This window comes from Lepidochelys olivacea, assembly GCF_965140295.1.
Source record: "Lepidochelys olivacea isolate rLepOli2 genome assembly, chromosome: 4".
NCBI classification, from domain to species: domain Eukaryota; kingdom Metazoa; phylum Chordata; order Testudines; family Cheloniidae; genus Lepidochelys; species Lepidochelys olivacea.
In genome coordinates, this window is record NC_140414.1 from 66,574,965 (window position 1) to 66,596,672 (window position 21,708).

At 41.4% G+C, this 21,708-nt stretch overlaps 1 protein-coding gene across 1 annotated transcript in view; it reads right to left on the reverse strand.

Annotated features, from left to right (window-relative positions):
* Window positions 1-21,708, reverse strand: part of DCHS2 (dachsous cadherin-related 2) — a 235,147-nt gene that overhangs the window by 39,872 nt on the left and 173,567 nt on the right. Inside the window, exons 8-12 of the mRNA XM_084625372.1 lie at window positions 17,952-18,109; window positions 15,718-16,558; window positions 13,420-13,659; window positions 5,523-5,657; window positions 5,040-5,249 (exon numbers count right to left, since the gene is read on the reverse strand). Coding sequence (XP_084481498.1) covers window positions 5,040-5,249; window positions 5,523-5,657; window positions 13,420-13,659; window positions 15,718-16,558; window positions 17,952-18,109 — 1,584 coding nt within the window. The remainder of the gene's footprint in view (window positions 1-5,039; window positions 5,250-5,522; window positions 5,658-13,419; window positions 13,660-15,717; window positions 16,559-17,951; window positions 18,110-21,708) is intronic.

A 21,708-nucleotide genomic window follows, 5' to 3' on the forward strand; every position in this document is an offset into this window, starting at 1 on the left:
GCAGTCACATTGGATGGAAACTTGGTAATTAAATTATCCAAGGGAGTCAGGTAGAGTGGCTACTACCACCACTATGCTTCTGTCCACAGAAGCCTTTACAGCTATTCTGAGGGAACATGGGCCCTTTTCCCACAGAAATGGTCTATAAAGGACTGCTGCAGGCAGCAGGCAGAGAGAGAATCAGATCAAAATTATTTGACTTTTGGGTAATATAATCAAAATCACTAAAGGATGGAAGGGGTTTCTATTGGAACTTAACTTGGCTGCCCCTGGTTGTGTCTAGTTGTACAAGATGGAAGTGTAATTGGGGTACAGTTGTGTAAAAGAGTAATCACAGTGCAAGAAATGTTAGGCAAAAGAGAATTTTGTGTGTGTGCATGGGAAAAAGAAAAGGAAAAGGGGAGGAATGATGGGAACACTGAGCCTTGGGATGGCTCTGGGGGATTAGATTGTTGCTTTGGTGGGTGTGCATGAAAACTCTGTAGGCATGGGGGAGGCAGTTATACCTTGTGTAAAATTAATTTGGCTAATATGATGTTATGGAGGTTAAACTATATGGAAGGAATTTGCATTTTCCCAGGACGTGTGGGGTGTATATTGGAGAAGGGTAAAAGAAATGCAAATAAAAATGGTACTTCATTAAAATCCTAATAGGGCTCCAAAAGGAGCCACAATAGGTTGTGCTTTCTTTTTCAGATCTGTGTGTTTTGGAGCAGGAGATGAAAGTGGAAAGTAATCAGAACTCTAGTGGAAGTGGAATGTTTCCCTTTTAAGACACTCTCTAAACTGCTAACAGCTTTGGATCCAAAAGCAAGCTAGTAAGCCTCTGTGTGTAAATGCAAATTACCTAGCTGATGGGCACAAAGGAGCTGCAAATAAAGAATACATCTGGTCAGCAAACAAGCTACTAGAAGACTCAGATTATAGCCCTCCAGGAAAGGGAGGTGAAAAAAAAACAAAACAAGTCAAGCCTGAAAATAAGGGGGACATGTTAACCTTAAGGGGGTGGGGGGGTGGGTGGGGGTGTGTGTGTGTGTGTGTGTGTGTGTGTGTACAGTGCTAAAATCTGAAGCTGTGTCTCAGCTATTACCTGGGAATAAACTTAAAGCTTGGTACAGCAGAGAAACTATTGCAAACTTGGTCTGTGTACAAGAGGGGAAACTGAGGTACACCATCTCATGAATTTCATAAATGACCAGTGAGTGAGGTAGCCTGACTATAGAACAAAATAAGGACAGCCTGGAGGTAATTCTTCTGTTTTTCCTGCAATTAGAAAGGACATTTGTAAAAGAAAGTGTTATTATTATTAAGCAATAATCTGTCCCCACCAGGGGGGTGGAAATTGTTTCTTTTGTTTTTCAGACACTCTACAAGCAAGCCGGCGCCAGTGGAAGAATAACCCACAATACCATGGATCTGTGTTTTGTGTTTGTCTGTGGTGTTTGTCTTGTTGCTAGCATTGTTGTGTTTTAATGAACAGAAAAATCTCATGATGTGGGTGGGGGATAGCTTCAAAAGGCTGACCTTTTGGGGGAGATGTGTATGGGAATACAAAATGCTCAACTAGGAGGCCAGCACCTGTGTAATAGCTACCATGGTACCTGGAAATGGAACTGTAACTAAGGTGGCCCCCACAAGCCCTATGGAAATAATGAGAAGGGGAGGAGCTCACTGGGAATCAATGGAGGGGTGTGTAAAATAGTGTAAATCAACAGAAGATGTTTGGATGTGCCCCTCTCCTATGACTATAGAGGGGCAGGATCAATGGCCTATGCAAGGAGTGGACAATTGGGTGTACTGTGTATAAGGTGTTTTGCTGGGAATGTACATATTACTGGGGGCACAATTACACCAGCCCATAACCAAACTACACCCATCTACATGCTGCTATATGGACTTTGGTGCACAAATGGATCTGTGAATCTTATTGCTGTGAAGAAGCCAGGGCTTACTGCCTGATTCCATACCAAGTGGTCAAGCTGGTTTGGACAATATCCCATTTCTCTGTGAACATTCAATGGACTTGTGATATGGACAAAAGCATACAAAACTTGAAGGAGCAGCTTGTTGCAACTGCCAGCAACTGGACACAAGATCGTGACCCCGTCGAAGGAGGAGAGGAAGTGTTCTGGGGGTGTCTTGGATGTTGGACCATACTGCAGTGGTCAGGACTCGGTGTTGCTGTGGATTTTGTATTGTTAACTGTACTTGTGTTACGTTGCATAGGGAGATAACCTATTAGGAATGTAATAAGCCCTCCAAACCCTGCAGTGTATTAGACAACCCGGACCCAACCTTCTCAGGCCCACTCTAATGGGAAGTCTGGAACACTAATTGGAATAGGTGTGGTATGCCCGTATGAGAGAAGGTGCAGGGCACAATACTACACAAGGGGCAGTGGGACAAATGGAATAGCGACACCTTCCACCTTGACGCCTGGCCCTATCAGGAAATGTGTCGCCATATGTCCTATGCTTTTCCAGGGATACCTGGGCAGGAGGATCCCAAAAGAAAAAGAAAAAAAAGGGGTGGAGTGTTAGGATATAGATATTCAGGCCTGTCTGTAAAGGCCTATACTCTAAGAATTTAGGTGTACTCTTATCACTTGGTTAGTGATAGAGGTATAAAAGAAAGAATCAAAACCACTGTCTGCCAGTGTAAGGGCCTTCTCTTACTGTGACAGTTTGTGGCCCTGTGCTTAGGCTAAGGCCTTTGGCTAAGCAGCAGAGGCAGCCATAAGCTGGGAAGCGAACGGTCACATCCTCACATTCCAAACTAGTCACATTGAAATAAGGTGCTATTGGGCTGTTAGGCACTATCAGGACAGGATTGTATTCCTATCACCTCCAGAGAAAGGGAAGTGCCTAGAAAATGTAAAAGGAAACTTAGTTTGATAGCATCCTGTCTGGCAAGAACTCACTTATCAATAGCTGGGATGTGAAATCCTCACTTCTGTATTGTTTTGTCATTATAGTTCCCACTTTGCTGTTGTTTGTCTGTATAATCTCTGTCTGGTTCTGTGATTGTTCCTGTCTGCTGTATAATTAATTTTGCTGGGTGTAAACTAATTGAGGTGGTGGGATACAATTGGTTACATAATCATGTTACAATATGTTAGGATTGGTTAGTTAAATTTCAGGAAAATGATTGGTTAAGGTATAGCTAAGCAGAACTCAAGTTTTACTATATAATCTGTAGTCAATGAGGAAGTGACGGGGTGGGGGTGGGGGTGGGCATGTGGGTGTGTGAGATGGGAACAGGGAATGGGGGTAAGAAAATTGGAATCATGTTTTGCTAAAGGGGGAGATGGGAACAGGGAATGGGGGTAAGAAAATTGGAATCATAGAAGGTTAGGGTTGGAAGGGACCTCAGGAGGTCATCCAGTCCAACCCCCTGCTTGAAGCAGGACCAATCCCCAATTTTTGCCCCAGATCCCTAAATGGCCCCCTCAAGGATTGAACTCACAACCCTGGGTTTAGCAGGCCAATGCTCAAACCACTGAGCTATCCCTCCCCCCATGTTTTGCTAAAGGGGGAAATGGGAACAGGGAATGGGAGTAAGGAAGTTGGAATCATGTTTGGCTAAGGGCAGGAATGGGAACAGGGACACAGGTGTAAGGCTCTGTGGTGTCAGAGCTGGGAAGGAGGATACTAAGGAAGGAAACTGGAATCATGCTTGCTGGAAGTTCACCCCAATAAACATCGAATTGTTTGCACCTTTGGACTTCGGGTATTGTTGCTCTCTGTTCATGCGAGAAGGACCAGGGAAGTAAGTGGGTGAAGGAATAAGCCCCCTAACAGTGACAAAGCAGGCCACATGGCTTGTTTGGATAGGTGCTGCTTCAGGTGAAGGTCCCGATCCACCTGAGTCTATTTCATGAACAATCTACAGATCAAACACCACTCCTTGACTTGGGCCTCACCCAAGCACAGCAAACACCTTGCGTGGGGTATCGTTATTGGGATCATTCCCCCACATGACGGACAATGTTTAAACCCCGGTGATGGCATCACAGGGGTATTTAACTAAATACAACTAACACTAAATCCAACACTAGGGGTACTAACTATATACAACTAGAACAAGACACTAAAATAGTGAAAGGTTGTGAGGTTAAGACCAAAAAGAGCTCTAACTCCAGCCATGGACTGTAAGAAGAAATTGATCGGGGTTGGAGAGGCGCCACCTCAGATAGATAGGGGAGGGACTAAGACCACAAGGCAAGAGCACTGCCCTTCTCTAGTCACTGCTAGTCAAGTGACTGGAGAAGACCACAAGGCACTGGGCATGCACACACCTAAGTGGGATACACAGCTGCATCTACTTGAAGAAGAATCTAGCATTTCCCAAATGTGGGACATGCATAAGGGGTATAACATTAAGATTGGCAGGTTTTTAAATGATCCATGGAGGGGATGACATAGGGTGCAATTGGTTTCATTTTCCTGAAGGTGAGCTCAGTTTTCAAAACTGTTGATCTAGTTCATTCCCTGCCAGTGCAGGATTTTTTCTTGCTGTATATTCTTATATTGCTTTATCCAGTCTAGTTTTAAATGTCCCAAACATTTGAGCTTTCATCTCTTCCCTTATGTCACTATCCTCACCAGAAAGAGCTTTTGCAACATTATACATTTCATCCCATATGTAATACCCTGGAAAAATGTCTCCTTCTTCTTGGTGATTGTATCCTTCATGCACTTACAGATACTTACCATACCCTCTCTTCATCAGCAAGCTATATTTAGGTCTTTTATTCTTTCTTCCTATTTTCACTCCTCCAGATTATTTTTGTTCCTCTCTTCTGTACACTCCCAAATCTGATCGCTAGGCTGAGAGGTTGGGTTGGAAGTGTGTGCCGATGGAGGAGGTGGAAGGTTTTTTTCAGTTTAAAGGGAGTCTTAGGACTCCCCATTGCACTAGCTGAGATCTATCTGGACTGGCTGAAATCAGAACTATTTTAAAACCTGAAACTCCTGTTTAACTATTTTCTGACAACTTTTTTTGGTATTACTAATATATGGAATAAAGACCATACTTACCAATTATTTGATATCGTAAAGTTCCATTATTGCCAGCATCTATATCTACAGCCAGTGTAGTGTGCACTATTGTAGGCTCTTGATTCTCCAGAATCTGAATCTCAGGGACAGGAAGGAGAAATGTAGGAGTATTGTCATTTTCATCCAGTACTTTGCAGATAACTGTTGCTGTGCTGGATAAAGAAGGGGTTCCACTGTCTCGAACGAGGACTGAGATTAACACACAGAAAGCAAGCTTATATTAGTGATGTTAGTGTAATGATGAATCTTCATCAGTAGTATCAAAATATTAGAGTCCATGTATAGAGTTCTGCTATACAGAAAATCAGAGTACATGTGCTAATACAGCTGCTTTCTGTTCCTGAACATCTTGCTACACCTATCAGAAAAAGTCACATGAAATTGAGAAAAGTTGACACTGATAAGTGAACCCACACTCTCCACATCCCATTTTACAGTACATCAAACATCTCATACTGTTACCTTTTATACTGAGAATCTCTTGGGCCTCCCTGTCAAGTGAGGCAGTTGTCATCACCTGTCCAGTATCTGAGTTTATCTGGAAAATCTCAAACCCATTTCCTGGTAAAATTTCATACTGAAGCAGGGAATTTATTCCTTAAAAACAGAAAGGAAAATCCAGTAAAATATGCTGCTTTATGATACTTTTTTTCTGTGATCTTTAGTCTGCGGAAAGTGTTATGGATGAAATTAATGGAATAGCATTGTTTTTGCAGGAAACTTATACAAAATAAGCTGGGCACTTCACAGAATCAACTGCAAAACATGGTCCCTGCCCTGATGAACCTATAATCTAGTTTTAGGTGTGACATGATCAGCGTAGGTAATGTAGTTGAGAAGGATTGGAGTTAAGGACAAAGAAGGACAAGAGCAACAAGATCATACAGTAACTGAGTCTTGGCATATGCACATTTTAGCAGCTCAATAAAGTGTTTGTTTTTAAAATTATTAGTGATTCACTTCTCATGTGCATCTCAGAAGCAGTGTGCCTAGAGGAACCTGTTCAGGAACCCATGATGACTTCAAGAGACTGGAATCAGTATCTTTACTTCAGTTGATCTTGCCAGGGAGAAATCTCCAAGATGAAATATTTGGTTTTGAAAAGCCTTCTAGAATTCCCAAAAATGACCGTTTAAGACTTTTCCCTCCAATATAAGTTTCTACAAGTATGAACTCCGTACTATATTCCTAATTAGTCCTTCGAACACCTTGATTGCTATTTAACGAGCTCATTATAACTTTGTCTTGTGTAATTCCTGATTATACATGCAGACATATCACTTGGTGTATAGTATGGGATCACTACCATGTCTGGGTGTCTCTGGGGCAGCGGTGGGCAAACTTTTTGGTTCGAGGGCCACATCGGGGAATAGAAATTGTATGATGGGCCATGAATGCTCACAGAATTGGGGCTGGGATGCAGGAGGGGGTGCAGGCTCTGGGGTGGGGCTGGGGATGAGGAGTTTGGGGTGTAGAAGGGTGCTCTGGGCTGGTTCGAAGGGGTTCAGGGCTGGGGCAGGGGTGCGGGAAGGGGTGCAGGTTCCAGCTGGGGGTGCAGGCTCTGGGATGGGGCTAGGGATGAGAGGTTTGGGCTTCAGGAAGGTGCTCCGGGCTGAAATTGAGGGGTTTGGAGAGCAGGGGGGAATCAGGGCTGGGGCAGGGGGATGGGTGAGGCTCAGGGGGTGCAGGCTCCGAGTGTTGCTTACCTCAAGCAGCTCCCGGAAGAGTGGCATGTCCCTTCTCCGGCTCCTATGCAGAGGCACGGCCAGGCCACTCTGCACACTGACCCATCTGCAGACACTGCCCCATCTGCAGACACTGCCCCGGCAGCTCCCATTGGAGCACATAGGAGCCAAAGTGGGGCCATGCTGCGGCTTCTGGAAAACACGTGGTGTGGCCCCCAACCCAGCGCTCCAGCCAGAGCGGGGCTGAGCTGCGTGGTCCGGCTCGCAGGCCGGCTTAAAACAGCTCGTGGGCCAGATCCAGTCCATGGGCTGTAGTTTGCCCACTCCTGCTCTGGAGAATAAGGAGATTAGCAAAGGTAGACTTGTTTTAATTTTTCTTTTCAAAGCTGCCTGCCTCCTGTGTAGATGGATAAATCTGCTTCCACATTCTTATCCATTATGGATTCAAAACAATTTCTCCCATTTTTGTTGTGGTTTCAATGCTCTCCCAAGGAAAGTATAACATTTCCATTGTTGGTTATAGAGTAAGATCATTCACACTATTAACTTTAATGAGATTAATCCTATATTATACACCAAGGGCAACTTGTATTCATCTTGTACTATTGTGCAAGTATATTTCCAGCTTTTTCACAAGTTCCATTTGATCATTTTTCTGTGTTTTTTTTTTTTAACTAACAACAGGCTATTAGTAGTTTAGGTACAGTTAATGCACCTGGAAAGGGTTGGAGTTCTTAGCGAATTCTGAAGCTATTTAGGCTCAGACACTGTGGACTTGATTCTGTTCTCACATACACCAGCGGAAATCAGGATAAACTCCATTAGAGTTGGAGTTGTATCCATGTAAACTCAGTGTGACCCTGCCAGCCAAGGCCTTGTTTTTCTTTTAACTGGCATTGGTGAAACAGATTCACACACCTTAATGAAGCTGTTGTCATTTGATTAAGGGACTAACTACTGTAAATGGACTTGCTTCTTATTAATTCAAAGGGATGACATGTTTATTCAAAATACAAGTAAAGTTGTGTAGGAGAAAGAGGATACATTAAATATGCTCTTACATCTTTCTAGATCAGAGAAAAACATGTAATGGAAAAGACAACCCTGGAGTAACCTCATGCAAAATTGAAGGTCAACAACCTACTGCAGCCCTTCCCCATGCAAAGTCTATCTTACCTAAATATAAAAGCATCAGGGCAGCTCTAGCTTGGAAAATGGCTACATTAGCTGATACAAGTCATCTGTATGTAGCAATCATTATCTACATCTGAAAGGACAAACACCGTAAACAGAGAAAGAAGATAACTACTGAATTAGGGGTAGAGATGACATGAACTTGTGATAAAACCCTGTGTCTTTTTGCAACTAAAGGCCTTGAATAAGATCTTCATGGACAGATTCTTCACAACGGTCATTATTTGTAGCCAATGCTACACAGACACATAGCTACCATAACAGTCAGCTAACCACATAAATGCACTATTAGAAATAAAATTTCCAACCTTTAAAATAAAAACCACAAGCTTCTATCCTTTGAGCTACAGGACATTCTTGATCAATTGCCAGTGTGGGAATGCTTATAATATCCTCCCTTCAAGCCTCCAGCCACTGGACCACAAGTCCATTAGAGGATGATAAACACTTAAGCATGTCTGACACTCTATCCAGGAGAGGGAAGTGGTGATCATACATTCAGTGCATTACAATATCACACACCTGGCAGAACAAGTGACATATTTAGACTTAACCCACCTCTGGAGGTATGTTATTGACAGCTCTTGCTAAGGAAACTTAAGTGTTTCCATTCCAACCTCCCTTTTCCAGTTGATTATAACTTTCTGAAACATTCCCTTTTTTAAAAGAACTTTTTTCTGCCCAAGTGGAATTATTTTTCTGGAAGTTTGAGTGGAACTTTGCTCCAAGTACCGGTAAAAAAGGCTTGGAGTCCAACAAACCCACAATGAGGAAACACTTTTCCACCATTCAGAATCTCTCATCTGAAGAGTTTGTACTTCACGAGCCAGAGAAAAGTCAGGAGGATGGACAGCCAGGCTCCCCCATGCTCCCACTTACTCTAACTCTTGGCTACACAGTATCCTCTCCGTGGCAGAGCTCAGAAGCTCTACAGGAGGTGGGAAGTCTCTGTAGCTGCTCTCCTGTAGAGTTCCTAAGCTGAAAAATGCTACTGCATCTTACAACTAATATGAAATGAATGAAGCAGGACTACACACTTACTCATTCCATAAATCCCATATTCCTCGCTGTTACTCTTGACCACACACTCTGCTTTAGAACCCATATTGAGAAAAACAAAGCCAAGGTTACCATCCAAAACAATGTTTTCAGCAAGCTGGTTACATCAAAGAGGGATGCAGATCCATCCACACTGCGATCAACAGCACTGGCACTTTGCTACTCCTCTGCTGAATATGCCTGTGCATCAAAACCCAAATAGAAAGAGGCTGGTCCCTGTATTTAACACCACCTGCCACTACATTACAGTATGTCTTAAGCCTACCCATGTCAACAGCCTCTATATCCTCGCAGGTATTGCTCCCCCAATATACGCGGGAAAGTTGCTAGCAGAGTGCACAAAGCAATGCACAGATCCAAGACATCTTCTATATGATTTAACACTGATGCTTAGTTGCCTAAAGACATGACAAAATTTTCTTGACACCATTAACCCTTTAACATTATCACCCGAACAGGCAAGGATTCAATAATGGCAAACAAGAGTAGATAATGCCCCTGTAGCCTGTGTGCTCTGGCCCCCACCAGTCGAACACCTACTACTCAGTGAAGATCAGCTCTGGACTATAAGGTTTTGTCTTAATCGACACCACACTGTAGTTTGCCTTAATCGACACCACACTGTAGTTTGCCTTGTAGTTAGCTACATCGCTAACCCCAATACCTGTGACTACAACAGAGAACCTCAAATATGAAGTTTCTCCTGCAATGCCAGCTGCTCGAGTGTGCATGCTCTTCCAGTGATCCGGCAGAGTGCAATGATCAGGCAATCACATATGCATAGATGTGGTGGGAAGCAGTATGAGAACACGGCAAGAAGATTACTACACACTCTCTGGAAACAGGGACTTCTGAACTGGACTCCTCTCAGGACAAGGCACTGCTTTCCAGCTTTAGTACTGAGTTCCTATACTTGAATCAACTCTTTCTGCACATCAAAAGCTGAAAAAAAAAATCTCACCCAGGTTTATGGTATTAAGATCACTATTAATACTCTGATTTTGTTTTCATGATACTCATATTTGGAATTGCAGACAATGGTGAGCAGGAGCTTAAAGGCAGAACTTATTAGATACACACAGAACTGGTTCAAAGCCCAAGATTTTTGCTATAAAGGGGGTTCCTCAACTCAAGTATCTTACCTAGTTGAAACATTCTGCAGTTATCTTTGCTCTCATGTCTGAGAGCTTAGATTTGTGGGTTGTTTGCAGTGCACACTCCTACTGGACCTGCAGGAAGCATGTGTCTCCAGACAATTTTTGGGATGCAGCTTGAGGAACTCACAGGAAGCACGCTCAGGAGAAACTGCTCAAAATTTAGGACAAGACAGCTCCCTGGGTGCAATGGCCCAGAAGAAGGAGACAACGAAGTTACAGTTCCTGTGGGGCAGGTGGAGATTCCACAGGAGCACAGGCCCTCATACAATGCAAGAGGTCCTCCTTCTGAGAGAAAAGGGGGCAGTCTGGGGTGCCAGTAGAAATGTACTGGCTGCTTTCCTAATGGTTAAAGGACTCTTCCTGTGGTACACTCGTGGGAGTTGGTGGAGCAGGATGTCCAATGGATGTCAAAATGCGTGAAAGTGGCCTCAGCCACTAATGCAGTCTTTCATAACCGATACTTCAAAGTGGTGGTCAAACACAAACTAATTTACAGCTGCATGCTTTCCCTCTTCAATAGGGAGAGAATCTACAAAGTGGGAGAACTAGTGAGGAAGAGAAGACTGGAAGGTGCATTTGGCAGTAAACAGGACTCCTCGATGTGGCCAGTCAAGGAACACACCAGACAAAAAAAGAATCAGTGAAAGGAGGAAAGTAAGCCCTATCTCTAGGGCAAACAAGTAACTTTGTGGATGTGAAATGTAGCTGTGTCCACCGATGTATTTTAAAAAGCAAGGTGACAGCCCATATGCAAAAAATAATTGTGGCATTATTCTCAAATATATAAAAAAGAAAACAACATTTATTTCAACATGCTGTATGCTTATTTAACTACTTTGTATGTTTCCCTACTTTTGGTTGTGGGTTTGAATAGGACTGCAATATACACATAACACTGGGCCAAATTTTGATAATGTGAGAAAAAGCCCCAACAGAAGGACTATGATTACTGGAAAATGTGTTCAAAAATAACAGAACTGAAGGAAGGAACCTTCAGCCACAACATACTGCTCCAGCCCAGTGCTTCTATGCAGACAGCCTGCTGCTGGATACTGTTCTATGCCACCCCTTATGCTTGGAGTGTCCTTCCTATCTCATTTTCCCAAGCCTCCGCTACCACCTCCTCATTCTAAATGCTCCCACAATTTTCATTTCTGCACTTCCCACAAGAAAGGAGTAAAAAATAATTACAGGGATTAGGTGGGGGTGGAATTCAAGCAAATTTCCCATGCTTCTCTGCATCCCTCTTTTAGACCGTAAACTTTTCACATCAGGTATTGCCTTCACTTCTATATTGAGTACAGTGCTGAACATGCTGTTGGTGATTAACAAAACATAAATAAAAATAATACTTCGGGGCATGTGGTAAGGGGGTGGGCACAGATACTGTTCAGCTGTTATGCTGGCTTTGGGCCATGTAGATTCACACCATGCATGGACCCATCGGGTTACCTGCCTTCAGTGGTCTCCTAGGTACAGCTTTTGCACAACAGTGCACATATGTGGCACACACGGGGATGAAGAGTCCCTCCTACATGGTATCTCCACTGGTCTGTCCCCCTCAGACCTGCCTTTCACAATGATTGTGAGCACAGTAGTAGAACTATAAATCTTGCTGAGTGCAGAGGACGGTTTTGTTAATCAGCTCTTTAACAATTTTTTTTTACGTAGCACAGCACTATACTATACTGCAAAACGTATGTGGAGGAAGAAAGCATGTGGTACAGAGGAACTGAGTATAAGAGGAACCCCTCTTCCTCATCCATTTTGTATGTCTCTGAAAAAAAACATTAGTGTTATTAACTTTAAAAAATACACGAAGTCTTCATGTCCTCAATTTTTCATCGTGTTACAAATCTGCAGCTGGCTTCTAGGTCAAGATTCCTTTTCTGTGCTATTACAACAAAAATCTTGGATGACAGTGCCCCTTTCTGGCCAGAAGAAATTCATGCACATTTGCTGGTTCTATTTCAATAAAAGTATCTTTACCTAGTAAAATAACTTTTAAACACTAGAAATATTCTGCTTTGAAGGAACAGAAGTTGCAAATATTGACTTTAATTTAGTTTACATTAATTTTAGTATTTCAAGTTTTGGGGGAAAAAATCACTGACTGCCGTCCACATCAGGTTCCCATACAATTCTAGATCTACGACTTTTAAGTAATGGTTTCCCAAAATTTAGGCCTGATTCTGCTCTGCTCTCACTGATATCAACTGAAGTTTTGTCATTCACTTCAAAGGCATGAGAATCAAGTCCTTTGTAATAATATTCTTTCTTTAAGCACAGAGGATGAAATTCTGGCCTACTGAAGTTAATAGGGAGTTTTGCCATTGATTGCAATGGAACCAGGATTTCACTCTGAAAATACACCCACAGCTCACCTAATGTAAACTTTTTTATATAGGGTGCTAGAGCAAAAGGCCCCTTGCTGGGGAAATTTGACATTTGGGAAGTATGTTTTAAAGGGAGAGTGCTACATAGCTTGAGGCAACATTTAGTTTTTCTACCTTTTGTTTAAATAAATGTTCTCCTTAGCCTAGTATTAGTAGATATAATATTAAGTCTTTTAAATATAATTTTTTTATAAATTTAAACATTCCCCTTTAGTGTCTGCAACCCAAACACTGCAGCATTACGCTAGGGCATGAAAGCCAAAAATTGAACCTGACCAGACAAGTTTCAGCACCAAATCTAAGAACACAATCCTCCAATGTGATCTGTACAGATGGACCTCTGGACAGAACCACTAGACTTCACTGGGGCTCCACTCATGTGGATCAGAATGCCTAAGTGAAATGCAAAGACTAAACAGCATAAAGGATGACAAGATAAATTATATTTTAAATAGTCTTTCTGTTTTAATTATTTAATGTGTTATTATTGAGTAATTTCTTTTTTTAGATTTTTATCTCGCAACATCCCTTTACTCAGCAATGGTAGTCTTCTATACTTTTTCTTTGCTGATTATTTATACTTTGGAATTTGGAAATGAGGAACAACCTACTGTATACAGTTTTGGTATTTGGTCCTGAATATTCAAAACTGGATTCTGATTTCAGCAAAAACTCTAAGCAAAACAAGAAAGACTACTTCTATTTTTCTCACTTTCCCTGGCTTGCTTGAATTTTCCATGGAGAAGAGTGAAACCTTTCTGGGGAGTCCATCTTCATTCATAGGTTTAGAAATATGGAGCCAAGATGCGGTAATTAACATTAACATTATTTCCAGCATGAAAGTAATGGCTAAAATGACTGAAATTACCTGAATCTCTGTCTACAGCTTCCACCTTAATGACAAACTCTCCAGGATCTTGGTTTTCAGAGACTGCAGCTTCATACAATTGCTTTTGAAATACTGGCCTCTCATCATTTACATCAAGAATGTTTACAGTCAGCATCTGGGTTGCAGAGAGTGCTGGTGTGCCATCATCAAGAGCCATGATAGTCAAATGGTAGTATTCTTGACTTTTGTGGTCCAAAGGAAAGACGGTGGTTAGCAACCCTGTTATAAGGAAAAGAAAGTTCAAAAGGGCATTGTTTCCTTACAACACTCCCCTCTTAGTACAGTAAGTTACACTATCACAATAGTCAGTCACTATTCGTTTAACCTCTGCAGTCCCAGAGAAGCTCAAGTAGTGCAAATATTTATATAATCTCTTAATGTGCAATTCGCTCTGAAAATGTAAAACTTTGTAAATGTGGCATTGATTTTCATATCAAATGTGTTCACTTTACAAATAAGATGTTTTTTCTATCTACTCTAAAACACTGTGATATCACAGCACCCTCTTGACAGCCCTGCAAACTCAGCCTTGGGCTCCATATGTGAGTCAGGCTGTTTTTTCCTTGTATCATCACCACATGATAAAGATTCTACTAGACAAATTACGCCTTCAGTGACATACATGTAACCCCACTGCTTTCTTAATTCTGTGCTAAAGACTTTAACACAGGGGTTCTCAATCTTTTTCTTTCTGAGATCCCTCCATGCTGTAAAAACTCTACCGCCTACCTGTGCCACAACAATTGTTTTTCTGTATATAAAAGCCAGGGCTGATGTTACAGGGCAGCAAGCATGGCAATAGCCCAGGGCCACAGGAAGCAATGTTGCTCAGGCTTTGGCTTCAGCCCCAGGTGGTGGGCTTGGTGCCTTCGGCTGCAGTCCCGTGTGGTGGGATTTCGGCTTTCTGCCGTGAATCTAATGCTAGCCATACTTGGCAGACCCCCTGAAACCTGCTCACGGCCCCCCAGGGGACCCCTGGTTGAGAACCACTGCATTAGCACATTTCATTCATGTCTACACAATGATAAAAAGCCAGCGGCTAGCCTGGGTCAGCTCATTCGGGCTTATGGGGCTCAGGCTCCATGGCTGAAAAAAATCACAGTGTAGACATTCAGGCTTGGGCTGAAACTCAAGTTCTGGGACCCTCCACCCTTGCAGGGTCCCAGAGCTCAGGCTCCAGCCCAAGCCCAGATGTCTACACAGTGATTTTTAGCCCCGCAGCCCAAACCCCACAAGCCCGAGTCAGCTGACCCAGGCCAGTCCAGCGATACTGCGGGTCTTTTATTCCTGTGTAGAAGTACTCTATCAGGCTTCCAATGGAGTTGCACTGGCGTAACTGATTGGAACTAAGGGTTTGTCCTCACAAATAATTAGTTTGCAGTCAGATGGTGGGGAAATCTTCCTCACACTAGCCTGCTACACTCTCACTGTCCACGTGCACCCTGCTGATGTACATTAACAGTTCATTAATTTGCTTTGATCTATTTGTTTCCAAAGAACTAAATCAAAGCATTTTAGTGAGCTGTTCATGCACGTCGGCAAAGTCACACAATTAGACCACGGCAGGCTAGGTAGAGTCATACCTCAGCTTGCCACAAACTAAAGTTTGTGTAGACAAGCCCTTTCTAATGTGATGTTTATTTTACACTTGAGAGGGTTCTTTTTCATCATTTTAAAAAATATTTGTGTGTCCATGGTAGTAAAAGAGCAGTGTGAGAGAAACTTTTTTCTTGTTCCAGAAATTTGTCCCAAATCTATGGGAGTCCCACAAACAGTTAACATACATGGGCCTGCAATCACAGAGAAGATTGGCAATGAGACTATAAACCAAAAATAAGTGGTAACAACTATATCCTGAAAAAGATGTACAACTGCACACCCCTTATAAAAAGGGAAAAAATGGATTAATGTTTGAAATGGATGTGGCATTAGTGTTACAGATCTTGTGTGGGAGACAGAGCATTCCTGGGGGAAAAAAGTGTGAGAGTGGGGAATGAACTCCAACAGAAATTAAGGATCATTATATCATCATCTTCCTCTGTAAGTACAAGGTGTCCTTCTTTTACCTTGCATTCTCTAATATAAAGCTGTTTGTGTGTGTGTGTAAAACACATCTAAAAAAAACCCACTCCAATGCACACACTTCTTCCCTTAGCTTGAGGTTGAAAAAACAAAACTGTGACAGATGTTAGTAACACTGGTTAATACACTCCTGGAAGGTGGGCAGATAGTATGGTGATGAGCATAGCATAAGAATCTATATAGAATATACAGTACCTGTGGTTTTATCTAACAGAAATGCTTCGTTTTCATTGCCTGAAAGAATGTGATATGTAACTTGTCCATTCCTTCCTTCATCTGGATCCTCTGCAATTACATGATGCACCAGAGAGCCTACCTCTGCGTTCTCCATGACATAGGAAAGAGAGGAAGAAACAAAACTGGGACTGTTGTCATTAATGTCTAAAATGACAATTTTTGCTGTCAGGGAACCAAGTCTGCGCTCTGTCAAGTTTATTGCCTGATCTGATGCAGACACTGTCAGGACAACAGAGTGAGTGACCTCTCTGTCTAACGGAATTGCTGTGATCAAGGTGCCATATGAAGGGTGGATGAGAAAGGGATTTTCACCAGAGTCACTCGTTTCTATGGAATATTGTACTCTGCTGTTCAGAAAACTGCCATCTCCGTCTTTTGCATTGAATGTGTACACCAGAGTGCCAACAGGTACATTCTCCTCTATGCCAATCACTATGAAGTTATCCTGGAAATAAGGGGAGTGGTCATTTTGATCTTCTACATCAATACCGAGGAAAATAGTGTAGTTCTGTGGAGGATTCTTATTATAATCCTTCATGACAACTCTCAGAAGGAAGTGAGAAGTTGTTTCATAGTCAAGTTCCTTGAAAAGAAACAGATCCCCTGTCGAACTATCTATTTCAAAATGATCATCACCCTCTTCTTCAGATACACTAAAATGCAGTTTTCTGTTGGTTTGCAGATAATGACCAGGCAACTTCACCGAGCTCAATATTTGTGCAGGCTTAAAATTCTCAGGTATGACAAAGTGCCTGATATCTTGAGAAAAGACAGATCTCCCTTTAGAAAATGGGATTACCTGAAACAAAAGCACAAAGACAGCAATATTTTTTCCATTGCTACTATTGGGATTTTTTGCAATATTGTTTTTCTTTACTAATTAAGAGGCTATAGTCATTTGTAGCTTGTTCATGCATAATTCCCATTAACAGACATCAAGGACAGAACAGACCCCACAATTGTATACTTGTAACACAGGGAAAAGCTTTAATCCCCCTTCCTCCCCTGAAATTTAACAAAAGTTAAAAATCAACCTTAGAAAATCCTCCAACAAGTCACTACCTAGATTCATCCTTCCAAGCACCTTGGCACTCAAGGTTGGAGCAGAGTAGGGAACAAGAGGTAATCTCCCCTCCCTGAATCTTACGAGCTCCACAAAGAGGCTCCATCCCCACTGCTCTCTTCCCGCAGCAGAGCTCCTCAATAGAGCTGAGATGGGAACATTTTTCAAAGTCTCAAATTCTAATGGGATGGCAAAACTGTTTCTCACCCAGCTTTACTCTTGAGCTGCCTTCCCTCCTGTGGCAGGGATGTGGTGTTGCCCAGAAATCACCATCCGCAATTTAGTTTGCCAAATACGAATAGCAATTGATTTTGTTGAGGATTAGTTAAATTGTCCAAGAATTTCCTTTACCACAGATCATTGAAATGATCTCAGAATGGGAGAAACTCTTCAATAGTTGAGCTGCATCAGTCTCATGATTGAGAAACGTTTAGCATATTCCAAAAATTAACCTTCCTACTGGTGATATACGAACAATATTCTGGGTGACATTCAACCTATAATTAAGGGATTATAGAAGACCCCCGACAAAGCAGATCTACCGTGGTTCTGATGGACAGAGGGTAGGTGGCTACAGAGAGGGCACGGAAGTAAATTTAACACTCCCCACGCATGGCAGAGCTGGTCTCTCTGACAGCTCCATATCGGCCAGCATGAAGGGTGCGGGCAGGCAGAGAAGAGACATGGTAATAGTGGGGAAATTGCATGTATTTTAAGTATTTTGTCTTCAGAATTACTCTGTTTTCAGTCTCTCTGTATTGGCTTTTCACTTTGTCTACTCTCTGCTCCATTTGTAATTTTTTTATTGGATATTTTCCCTCTCTTCTCTTATGTTCTCTTATAATCTCTTCCTAAAAGGACATGAACATTGTAAATTGCATGTCAAACTTCTGAACTCGTAATAATGCAATGGTTTCAAAATTAGGCAAAATGCGTTCACCCTCTAATTTCCTGGTTCAGTAGAACAATAGCTAGACTACAGAGAATTCTGATGAGAAGATGTGCTCTTTATATCAAAATATATACATTTTACTTTCAACATCTTCATCCTTTGGGTTTCTAAAAGGTTTAAAAAAATAAACTGAAAATACAGTACCAGTTTTCCAATCCATGCTAAACAAACAGGTACCTGAATGTTAACAACTGCATGTCCTTGAAGAGGAGGCATTCCTTGGTCACTTGCAGTGACCAGTATTCTGTAGTTAGGTCTCCAATTATATGAAAGAGCTTCAGTTGTTCTTAACTCACCACTGTTGGCATCAATCTGAAAGTGACCGAAACTATCTTCTACAGCAAAAAAAGAAATTAATTACTGTTAATATAAATGTTGAAGATACAATATTACTTCCCCAAAGACACACCTTCCATGATCACATATTACTATGCTTTGTGATTAACAATACAGAGTATGTCCCTGAGGTAAGAGAATCTGCAAGTCCCATTTACTTCTATGGGAGTTGTGGGGGCTCCACACCTCTGAGGAGCAAGATCATAATTAGGATGATCTGCTGTGAGCTCAATGACACAATGCCAATTCATGGGGATTACAAGGTATAAGGCACCCGCTTATTTCCATGACCAGACTACCTACATTACTGGATTGTGCACAAGGGGGATATCAGCTCCCATAGGACTGCTACTAACACAAGAGAGAAAGTGGACAGGGAGTGGATAGGCATAAGCAGAGAGTGGGTGGACTTAGCAGCTGAACTGTCCTGGAGGGGGAAGTAAACTGAGACAGATATAGGGCTGACTTACTTCCCACATAAAACAAGGAGGAAGCAGGAACAGAATTGTGACTCTCAAAGTCTGATCTTCGCCTAGGGTAGTGTAAATAGCCTTGTATTTGCTTTGAATAGGAACAATACACTTTGCATGTACTCTGAGGGAGTTAAAATCCTATGCATATTTGCCCTAGAACAAAATAGGATAATAAGAAACTACCCTTTTATAGTTTATACAAAGAGCGGCCACACTGCCAATAACCAGTACATTCTCATTTAAATTATCACTAGTAACCACTTCACATTAGTATTTATTCTAGACTAGCAAGAAAATGCTAACTAACAAGAGTATTGCTACACCATGCTATTTATGCCTTCTCTATCACACTTGAAATAATGAAATTCCTAGAACGAAATAGCAGATTTCCTCCCCAATTTTACTAGAATGTGCAAAAAAAAATTTTAAAATTCTAATTCATTTGTTATAAAAAATTCCCCCTTAAAATATTGTGTATAGAGTATTTTTAATAAGGTGAACTTGTGTGTCAAATATAACTGCATAGCATAATAGCTGCTGTCACCCAGCCAGCAGACAAAGGATGTGGTTTAATTAGGCTGCAACTTTATTCACTTAAAATATCTGGGAATACCTAAAAATACATTGCACAGTGCAGGTCATCATCATTTCCTTAAAAATGTCCACATAACCCCCAACCTGGGCCCAGCCATCCCATTGCTGGGACACTGCTATCTTCCCCTCACATGAGGGTTAAGGGGGTTATAAAAGGAGGGGGTTCAGCTCCCTGCTGTATCTGAAACAGAAGGCCCAACCCACTTCCTCAGCTCCATTAAAGGATACTTTCCTTTAAATCCTTTTCCAATCCATTTAATCCAATAACCATATCCCTTCCATAATGAGTATCTGCATTGGAAATCTGGCACAAGTTTTAGGCACTAAGTTGCAACATTATAGCCTAGACCCCCGTCCCACTTCACTGGGTCCCAAACCCACTGTGGGGAAGGCAAACCCCACCCCACATCCCTCCTCAGCCAACCTGGCAGTGAGGGAAAAATTCCTTCCCAGCCCACAAGGAAAAAGGGGTGACTAGCATAGTGCCCACAGCACATCATGAAGGAACCCAGGCCTTTTTCAGATTTCATGGGTGGGAGGGTGGATGCTGCCAACCTAACCCAGGTGAAAGAGGGTTTCAGGGGGGCTGCATGGAGTATAAATAAGCCCCCCTCATTCAGTCAGCTGGAAGGGCAGTGCCTCCCCTGACCTGGGCCCGCCACCTCTTGCTCCTACCTGCTCCAGCCCAGTATACCCCTTCCCCCTCTGCTACCAGTTGCACAGGGAGCCTTTAAAGTGGTAACAGCCCCTTTTCTTCTGGCCAAGGACCCATGTCATACAGCATATTCTAATAAGCTACTGTGGTAAAAACAAATCAAAGACAGATGTAGTACACAAAATATCCATAAAAAGCTAAATTTCCATAGAGAACCCGAGCGGTTGTTCCCCAAATCTGCATATGCAAATTAGAGAGATGCACACACAAATGGCCATTTATGCATTCAATTACCTTACCCCAACTGTGTCCACAAAATATTTGGTTCTGGATACTTTGAATATGCAATTTAAGAGACTAACGTGAAAACATGGCTTTGATTGTCAATCTGTAGGAGATTTTTCCATTGTGTTTCAAGGTTATTTTAGAGTGAATATACATTTCTAATGCCTCAATTAACCCCCTTTTGGTTTGATTCTTGCTTTTTATTGTGCAGTATACCTGGGAAATTACCAGCCAAAGAGACACAAAGTGAACAAGCAAATATATTTAATGGAACAATATTGTATTCTGCACTTTTCCCCTGGATTTTCAGAAAATTAATGCTGCTTTACAACTGTTTTCATATATTACCCTTGGTAAGGCTTGGGTTTAAGGCCTTAATAGCATGTGTCACAGCATACACAGCTACCCTCCATTATTCCAACATTTTGTGTCAGAAAATTCCAGTAGAAGAGAAAGTTGAAGGAGACAGAAAAAATAGGACTAAAAAACCAAACTATAAGCATATGTTTATAACGTGCTAGAAATTATGTATTTTAAAATAATTGACAATGAAAATTAAAGAGAATTGAAACTAATAATAAATAGATGTGCATGAATACAATATCCTTCATGTTCTGACAAAACGAAGCTTACATTAACAAAACAAAGAACACCCCCAAGTAAAGTAGTTACAGCATGAGTGAGCTCCTACAAGTACTCTCACTGACGTCAATGGTAGTCGAGGGTGCTCAGCAGCTCTCAGAATCAGATTTGTTTTTCTCTTTCAAGTAATGCTGTACAGATGGTGTGCAGCTATGGTGTGAAGTACAATCTAAGATTGGTGTCAGTCAGTAAAACTACAGGAGGAGTGAACCTTGCTTACTTGATAAGAGAAAGAAAAATAAGCAACCAGTCAAAAGCAAGGTTTTTGAATAAAGCAGAGTAAAACTAGAACTGGTTGGAAAAACTTAAGATGGAGCCATTTTCCATCAGAGAATGCAATTCCACTGAAAACAAAATGCTGCATGAAATTCTTTAGGAAAAAATAGTTTAGAAAAACCCTCACTTTGAAATGATTTTTTGTTTAGAATTTTTTATTTAGTATTATATTATGTATTGTAATATAATAAAAAGTCAAAATCTAAACAAAATGGTTCATTTTTGTACATAAAAATGTTGTGATTGATCCAAAACAAATTTGGGAGCAATTTTCTTTCAGAGAATTTTGAAATTTTCAAGTTTTACTTAGATGTGGAATGAAGCCAAATTTTGAAATCTCAAAATCCTTTCAAAACAGAACTATCATCCACTGCACACAATTCTAAGTCAAACCTTTTCAATTTTATGAAGGTGGTTTCCAATTAGCTGAATTTAAAAAAAATATTCTTTATTGATTTAACAAATTATAAAATCAGGATAATAAAAGACAAACATACACATCTAGACCATACTTTAAAACTTCACACTTTTGATTTACTTAACATAGTTTTGGTATTGTTTCAGGATTCCATAAATATGAGGCAGAATAAGAAAACATCAAGGAGATGTTATCTAAACCAGAGATTTTAAGGGTTACCTCTGTACAAAAACAAATATATACAATGTAAATATA